This window comes from Dromaius novaehollandiae, chromosome 3 (genome assembly GCF_036370855.1).
Source record: "Dromaius novaehollandiae isolate bDroNov1 chromosome 3, bDroNov1.hap1, whole genome shotgun sequence".
Lineage (NCBI taxonomy): Eukaryota > Metazoa > Chordata > Aves > Casuariiformes > Dromaiidae > Dromaius > Dromaius novaehollandiae.
The window spans coordinates 63,485,825-63,495,186 of NC_088100.1; the positions used below are offsets into that span (position 1 = coordinate 63,485,825).

The 9,362-nt window shown below is 38.2% G+C and overlaps 1 protein-coding gene across 4 annotated transcripts in view; it reads right to left on the bottom strand.

Moving 5' to 3' along the window:
- The window catches only part of HBS1L (HBS1 like translational GTPase), a 65,985-nt gene extending 56,978 nt beyond the window's left edge, over window positions 1–9,007 (bottom strand). Inside the window, exons 1-3 of one of the 4 annotated variants that reach the window (XM_026119727.2) lie at window positions 8,780–8,974; window positions 4,673–4,738; window positions 2,585–2,722 (exon numbers count right to left, since the gene is read on the bottom strand). In XM_026119727.2, the coding sequence (XP_025975512.1) occupies window positions 2,585–2,722; window positions 4,673–4,738; window positions 8,780–8,822 (247 nt within the window). In that variant the 5' untranslated portion in view covers window positions 8,823–8,974. Of the gene's footprint in view, window positions 1–397; window positions 460–2,584; window positions 2,723–4,672; window positions 4,739–6,465; window positions 6,552–8,779 lie in introns of those variants that run through there. The other 3 variants (XM_026119745.2, XM_026119761.2, XM_064509007.1) reach the window with 3 other exon arrangements.
- Window positions 9,008–9,362: the final 355 nt, after the last annotated feature.

Consider the following 9,362-nt stretch of genomic DNA (forward strand, 5'->3'; position numbering starts at 1 on the left):
ACGTTAAGAGATAAAACCTCCATAAAGTAACTTCAATCTCACTTCTTTCCATAACAGGCTTTACCCCCAAAACCTGGAGAACATTTGATTCATTTAAAATATTGCAATATAGAACTATCATTAACTACAATATATTGATCATTAAAGTCTCAACACTGAAATATTTTGATGCTGTAAAATTAACTAGCTTTACTGCTAAGAAGTGGTGCAAATAATCACCTTAAAATTATTCAAAGTAATTTAGTAAGTCAATGTGGAATTCCATTTAACAGCACAATTTAAGTGTCTACAGATGCTATAATTAACATCCAAAGTAAGCAGCAATTTTTCAGGTCTTAACAAAGGAAAAATTCTAAATATTAGTTATTCTGGATCAACACTCCAGCTTCCAAATTACCTGCAATCTTTACCTTTCCTAGAACTGTAATACATTTTGAGGGTCATATAATCCATTTTAATTTGTAGCAGGCTTCTGTATTCCTATCAAAAACATTTTTGAATGTAAATAGAAATGAAAATTTCAAAAATCTTAGACAATCAAATCCTACCACAAAGATATATACCACAATTGTTTTCAGAATTTGAGCAAAGCTTACTGAAGGAAAAAGAGACTACCCTAAAAATCGTGCTCTCAAAGGTTTCAAAAAGAAGTAGTTTTCTCAAACATCTTTCATTTTTTGATTTAAGTCTTATGATATAAACATTAAATTAGTGCTTAATTTCTCTTCTATTGTCACTCCGACCAACCTCTTTATTAAAACAAATATTTATACAGTTTAGTAAATAAATTTCCTTATCTTAAGGTAGCCAGTAAAACATCAAACTAGTATAAACCTTGACTAAGATTAACATTCTTGACTTTCCACACAACCAGAGACTGAAAATTCACCAGGCTGCCATTCATAGAAGTAGTGTGCTGATCAGACATACAAACACTACAACAGAAGAGGAAAAAAAAAAAAGAAAACCCTTTAATGTCAGTTTCTGCCAGTTCAGTTTTCAGGAAGATTACTCAACACCACAAAGATGACTACAGATAATTTGAAAACTTCACCAACGATGGTAAGTTTTAAAGAACTTTGCTAAGCAAATTCAACACCAATTCCAACTTCTGCAAGGTTACTTAAAGCAGCACCCTCAGCCCAAGCAGCAAGTCAATTTTCCCCAGGCATTTCCTCTGCAAAACAAGTACTGGCAGAGCTCCACAGAATATGTGGTCAGCCATTGTATTATCCAGCACTCAATATGAACAAACCTTTCAAACTCTTTGCAGCCAGATTGATTAGAGTCCAAAATTTTGCATTCATGGCCAGCACTAACACATTTTTTCCAAATAACCTGCAACTATACTGAACAAAGCAGGTATTTTGGCACCACTGCTATTAAGACAGTTTTCACAGTGGATATGGTTATCTTTAGGTTTCTTTTCCATCTTTCCAAGTCCAGAATACAACTTTCCTTCTTGTTCCAATACCATTTAACTCCTTAAATAGCTGGTGGATCTTATCAAAAGCATTCTGAAAACCCAGTATACTATATTTACCACCTGCTTGCTGACTCTTTCAAATTGATTATTTCCTTCTACAAAAACATGTGGATTACACTTCAATTTATCATATTTACTCATATGTCTAAGCATTATCATAGCTTCTACCAGTTTATTTGATATTGAATCTAGAATTATCTGCTGTTTCAGAATTTCATGGAAGTTGCATTTCAAATATTAAATCTGATTCATTCATTTTATTGCCTAGTCATTGAGCAACATGCTTTATTCTGTGCTTGTTAACACAGTAAAAATAACCATGATTATTCCCACAAAAATCACAAACTAAGTTAGCTATTCCTACTTAGGAAAGAGAGTTAGGCATCTTTTTCATGAAGCATGTAATTAAGCAATAAGCCAGCAAGTTTAAAAATCAAGTATTATTCCCTCCACATAGAACTCAGCTTGTAACATGGATTTTATGGCCGCAAGACTGAATGGAAATCAAAGTCTAACAGGTTCAGAACAGGATTAGACAAGATTGTAAAGGATGGAGGTATCCAAAGCTACTGAGTATTGGCTGAAGGAAATGTCTGACTTTGGAACCCTGTCAAATACTGCCAATTGCCATAATCTGGAAGGCATTACAGGCAAAAAAATCATTATACAAATACTCTGTTTCTTATACTCTTCCCTGGGCATCCATTTGTGGAGTAAGGTTATTAAGCTACACGAAATCCTAGTCTAAGCTGGTAGAAGTGTTCTTATGTTTGAACTTCTTATCAAATCTCACTGTTTCCAGAAACTCGGAACATATTCTAGACTGTGCAAGCAAATTTCAAGTAATATATGAGAAAGTGGCTAAGAGCTTAAAGAGTCATTGTTGAAGAGGTGTTTCTTATAGTACTCCACCAGCTATACTCATGAAGGGTGTTGTTCTAGTATGAGATTCCAAAACAGTGAGCGGTTTAAGTCAGACAAGTAACAAATGCTAATTTAAGACTATTTCTTTACACATTACATTCTTTACATCATTACTATGTCTTTACATCATAAGAGAAACTGCTCTAAGGAGAATCATTATTATTCTGTAATTACCTGTATCAACTCCAGACAACTGATGATTGGTTGTAAAGCAACCAGCAGTATCTTCTGCACCTTCATAGCCATATTCCTCTTCTAATGGCTCAGCAAATGCTGCTGGTTTGTCTCGTCTTGAGTAGATAAATTGAGCTGCTACATTAGGAAGAAAACAAAGTATTAAACATATTATTACACATATTTTAATTATTTTAAATATTTTTCTTCCTTTAAAAACAAAGCCTATCTACAGAAAAGTTCGGATGCTAGCTTGTTGCAATGATTTGGGGGGGGGGGGAGGGGGGGGAGCAGGAGGGGGCAGCATCACTGTATAGTGACCACTACCTGAAGAACTGCACAGAACATATAGCAGCTGACGATAGAATATAAGTACCGGTAGTTCATCACTAAAGTGAAAACACCACAGGCTGGACAATATCCTTGTATGTCTGTATATAATGCAATAATTCTAGAAAGTTCAATATTCAAACAGAATAAAGATATTCCAGGTTTGAAAGACAATTTTTCATACCGAGTTACCATCTATGACCTAACATTCTCTTCATAATCTTGTTCCACAAGTTTTTTTACATAGCCACAGCCAAAAGATTAACATGAAAATAAATGTTGTTTTTACTTTATGACACTGTCCAGCTATCAGTAACAGTTTATCTAAATTAAGCACATTCTTCTATTCTTGGGCCTGAATTAGAAATACAGGGCATCCATTAAAATATATATTCACATACAACTTTAAACAAGGACAAAATTCCATTCCAATTTGGCAACATGTTTAGGCATATATAGTTAAAACTCTCTGCTGAACATGAACTCCAGTCATTACATAATCTGAGAAGTTTACAAAATACAATGTGAACAAATGTCCTCATGTGTTATGTAGTATTTTCCTCAGATCTAACATACGTACTGAAAGCTTTAATATCCTTCATTTTTTATCCTCCGTACTTTAATATCCTCCAGTTAAGCAGTACAACCTTGGCAATGGTTTCACAAACACATATCACTTCATATTCAATCACCATAGCTGAAGCAACTATTAACACTAGAAGATTGCTACACCATCAAGATTAGATTATTTTACAAATGAAAGCTTATGTAGAAAAAAATTCTTAGGAAAATCAGTATGCACAAACATCAGAATTACTTTTATGATCTAAAATTAAAATAGAAAAAAATAAATTAAAATCAAATATATCACATTTTCATCACAAAATAGAGGCTCCCTTATTTCTTTTAAAGTGACTTGAAAAATTCTCACAGTAAGGCTTAAAAATTAAATGTGAAACAATCTGCATTTTAATTAGAGAATGTGACTACAAATAATACAAACACCTAGACTTGCTCACCTAAAATGAACAGGATGACACAGCACCACTTATTTCCACGTTAATCCTAGAAGGCCTAATTAACTGAAGCACCTGTGACCAGATGTCAGAGAATACATCAGAGATGCAGGGGATTTAGATCAATCCTAGTTATCTGCAGTAGCACAGCTTCACATCAGCATCAACTATTTTCAGAGCCACTTCAGCTCTAGAAACATTACAACCAAATTTCAAGAAACCCAGAACACACAATCTTGCCAGAGGCATGTAGAACACAAACAACCCAATGGTTCTACACAGGGTCAGGTTAAATTCAGCTGGGCTGATCCACTCCAATTATATCTGACCTGAGCACACGGCATCACTATTTGTGCACCTACTTCATGACATCCCAAATGACCATCCACTATCCAAGATAATACACTTGAGTGACTGAAGATCTGGAGAGTTGCCTAATGTGACTTTCAAAAGCACACAGATCCCTAGCACTACTTAACTGACTTTAACAGGAGTTAGAAAGCTAGGCACTCTTGAAAGTTTCACTAGCTGCCTTTAAATAGTGCTTTCTTCTCGATATAAATAATAATTTTACTGCAGTTCTTTAACCCAAAATCTCACTGCATTACTTAGTCAGCTGTTTATCAGTTAATATCTTAGTTATTTTCCTCACCAGCAAGCTGAAGTTGTATGTATATATTCTTCCACCTTAATCAAAGTAGGAATCAATGGACAATGCCTATAAGTAATCTTTTGAACTAACCTGTTGAAGGAGAAATGCAGTAATCATCTTCTACCGATTGGCCATACACATCATCATCTTCAAAATCTACAAAGCAGAGAGAGTAAGATTAATTTATGCAATTTTTAAATACTTAGAAAGTCAAAGGATGTTTTTTATATAAGGTTTTAAGAAAGTTATTATGCATCTCCAATATTCCAGAAGTGTTTATTTACATAGGTAAGAAATTCTAGGTTACAGTAACAGAACTTAAATGTTGAATAGTCTACTTATTATGAAAGCAGAAAAAGTTCAAGAGTTGCAATGCTTCACCATTCTCCTCTTTTAGCATCTCCTTTGGAAGACCTCCTTCATAATTCAAACCCAACTTTCTACAGTTCCACAGACCTTCATCCATGGTCTTGTACTTCTCTTGATATTTCCACTTGATCCCTCAATAGCCTTATGCACAGACAGTTCAATTACAATCTTTACTCCAACAGTTAAATTTCTACTCCATACCTGTCTACCTCTCAACTCCTCTCTCTGATCTATCTTCATGGACAGCTGCATGTCAACTCAAATTCAGCATGGCAAAAACCACAATTCATAACGTCCTCTAGCTATGTCAAATTGTTTTAGGCAAAAGGGAAGAACCTTATTTTTAACGTAGCCATAATCTTTCCTCGATTCAAAAAGGACAACCACAGCATCCTGGCAAACTCACTTGTCAAATCTACACTGTATGAAAGACTTCTCCAATAATCAATTGTCAAAGAATAACTGTGTAGTCTTCCTTAGTATAAAGTATAGGTATAACTTTAATAATGCTATAAAAATGTTTTGCTTTTGGCCCTTTAATTTAAAATCAATTTCTTATCTCATTAAAACTTTTACAGTATTTAATTTTCTGGCTCTCCAGATCATGTTATTCTGCTTTTATTTCTTAATTTCACTCCATTTTTTCTTTCCTCTTTATGATTTCTTTGCATATCACACTTGAAATGTGAAGGAAGATGATACCTGTAGTCTCTCAACACCTTACATGCAACTTATTTCTTCCTAAATATGCTGCAGTCTTTCCTCTTATTAATCCCTCACGTAAGGCTTGTTCTCGTCTAACAAAAAATTGTCACACCTAGACCTTCAAGTCCAACATAATCTTATACTACAACTTTTATGAGAACGAGAACTTTTTGAATTTCAGGAAAGAAAGAAATGAAAAGTTACCTTTAAAAGGTAACTCTTCAACAGTTGCTGTCTATTGAATTGAAATTTTTCCTTTTTTTTTTTTCCTCCTGAACAAAGATTTATAACATCATTAAATAAGTAACAATCAAATCCTTAGCAGAATAGTTTTTGGCCATCTTTGGGTGAATCGAAATCTACACACAAAGAAATGGACAAAAAACTGGAAGCCAAGGCTGTCTTATTTTTCCTAATGACATACACCTCCTGATTCAGTTCACCCTCTATAAAATAGTAAAATATTATGACCACTGATTAAAATAACAACATTTTGGATATGTGAGAGCTATGAAAGATTATTTAGCTATGGGTACCATTATCAGGAATCACAACTAGAAAGTAAATTATTTGCAATTAAAAAGCTACTCACGTATTATATCAACCTTGAAAATAAGTTATTCTGGTATTATGTAAACCTCAAAAATAAGTTTACACATTTTGCACTAATAATGAAAAATACAAAAAAAGTAATCAAATATTTTTAAAGATGCTATTGCATACTCTCGGTAGTTTCACAAATAACCTTTTAAAAGAATCAGAGGAACAAGTAGCTATAACACTTAAAAAATCTGCACTCTGATACTAACTTTTAGACCATAAATAGAGTAACATCCCAGTTCTATCTATGAAAAGCTCAGAATTAGCCGAGTAATGAAAGGTTCGTTTGTCTCTCAACCTGAAATGAGAAAAATCAAAGTAAACTTAACTCTATAATCCACTGTAATTTTCCAAGAATGGTCAATAAAAGCAGTGACTAAAAGGGCTGACACAGTGTATGAGAAGTGTAGTGAAAGACCAGAGACCCAGGAAGCTACTTTGGAAATTAAGTATCAGGGAACAGACAGACATATTTATTGCAGATATGGGAAAAAAATCTACTTTTTGACCATGATGAAGTGAATATACTGCCTCCCAGTTCCACACAAGGATCAATTATTCTAGAAAGTGGTCTAAAGAAGAGCAATACAACTTTTTGAAGTAAGGACACTTTTCACAGTTTGGCCAGGACTTGGAGACTACCAAGAACCCCAGGAGGACTTCAGTGAATGGTTAACAGAACAGCAGGTGAAATCACAGTAAGTCTTTCATCAGTGCACATCATTTGAATGACCTGTACATCTCATACAGTTTTAATTTCTAGACTAAGAAAAAGATAATTTGTGAAAACTGCTCAGCTTGCAGTCACCATAAAAATAATTACTAGGCAATGGTACAAACTACTGAGGACAGATTAGAAGAGAGGGAAGCATTCCACAGTATCAACACTTACATCATGAGCATGCTCTCAAATGGAATACCATATTCAGTTATGATCATACTATTTCAAAAAGGAGCCAGCAGAAACAGAACAACGTCAAATAAAGGCACAAGAACTATCTAAGATCTCGGAAGCCTTCCTATGAAAGCAGACCAAAAGTATTGCTGTTATTTACTTTAGAAATAAAACAACTGGGCCAGAAAAGGCAATACAGAATCAGAAATGGCATTACAGGAACACGTGGCATTATATTAAATTAAAAAAGAAGGCAACAGTGGTATTTGACAGGCTTCATTTGAAACCGAAATTTATTACAGAAGCATACAGAATGGACATAAAAATCAAGGTTAACCAAAAGTATAATGCAATAGTAGTTTCAGGTAGCAATAGCAAATACTCAAATGGTTGCAGCAAGTTATTACACATCTCAGCAATTTCAATGAGAAGTTTCTGATGAGGGTACAAGTGTTGAAATGAATTCTACAGTTTGGGCACTCAACTTCACAGAGGATAGAGATTCAGTTAAAATCAGCATTTCAGCCAACAAAGCAAATCTCTAGAGGTGAAAGAATCAAGCAATAAAGATTTTGCCTGTATTAGCTAAGTCTGCACTAGCAAAACCTGCTAGGTAGGCTGACCCCATATATGCAACAAATGGTTCACACGCATTCAACTTACTCCCAAATAAGCTGTGAGAACACGATAAACAACCCAGTTTGTGCTACTGTAATACACATACACACTTCGCACCTGTTCACTCAAGAGCAAAAGACCAGAGGCAGGCAGAAGTATTTCTTGAATTTTTTATACAACCTGACACAGACAGCCAACAAAATAGCTGTACCAATACTAAAGGACTCTTTAAAATAGTAATACCAGCTGGAAGTATGTTCATTTTTCCACACCCCAAGCCAACACAAACAAAACCTTTGCAGAAAAGGAGCAATTAACAGTTTGCCTAAGTTAATGGGACAGTGCACCAAAGAAAGCTGCAGCGGTACACGTACTAGCTTAGTTCTTATTCAAGAGCTCATTCAATCCAGAGGAGGTTAAGTAAAACATGACAGAAATGCATCTAAAAAACAATTTTTTCACTGGACACTGAACTCCATCCTCAAGAGCTACATTCCTTCTATAAAGAGTGGCCATTGCCTCTTTTCTACGTTACAGCTGAACATCAGCAACAACCTGCTAGTGCGGGACAACAAACACTTAGAAGATGAAACAGGGACGGGCCCTTTTGCACCGGGGCTGGTTTTCAAGCCGCTCGCACCCCGCTCTACAAAGCGGCCCACTTCACCAGCTTAAGGCAACGTGGGCAAACCCCGCCGAGACCTCGCCGGGGCGCCAGGCCCGCGCCTCCCCCGGGCGGGACGGGGCGGGGCGCCGCGCGGCCTGGCGGCGCCGCACGCCCAACCGCCGCCGCGCGGAGCGAGGGGGCTGCCCCGCTCCCCGCCCCCCGCCCCCTCCTCTCACTTCGCGCGGGCCCAGCTACCTCCCGCCCCGCGGCCGCGCACCCCGGCGGGGCTGGATGGGCCCGGCCGGAGGGGGATTGGGGTGGGGGGAAGAGCGGCGGGACGGCTGGGAAGGAGTGGGCGGAGACGGCCCTCGCAGTTCCGCCGCCAGCTACTGCTCGCCACTACCTTCGTCGTAGTTATAGCCTCGGACGTTCCTGTGCCGGGACATGATGACGACGGCTGCGTCGCTCACCCGCGGTGGCGCTAACACCGGCGGACCTAGGGCGCCATGTTGGTGTTCGCCGGGGGCCTCGCGGGAGGCTCGTGCGCAGGCGCGCGGCGCCGCGCTTTCCGCCCTCGGGACGCTGGTGCGCAGGCGCGATGGCGCGGCGGCTTCCTGATTGACAGGTTAAACGCGGCAGCGCGAGGCGGGGCCGGTGTGGGGATTGCCGAGCTGCTCGTGCCCGGGCTGACTCCGCCCCTCGAGTAGGGCAGCGGTTGCGTCACGAGTCTGGGTACCAGGCGCGCCGTGGGCGACGTCAGCAGGGCTGGGCTCAGGCCTCCTGGTACATGTTTATTACTGGAACGTTGAAGTTTGAAATGGTTTTGAAGTGAACTAAGTTTTTGGCTGTGGACCTAAAACACAGCCCGGCTTTGACCTGGCTTGTTGGTGACAGTAACCATTACTCTCTGGTGACTGTCTAGTGCCCAGGATAAAATGAGTTGGCTGTAGGTAAACAGTCTGTATTAACTGGCATTGCCATTTGTA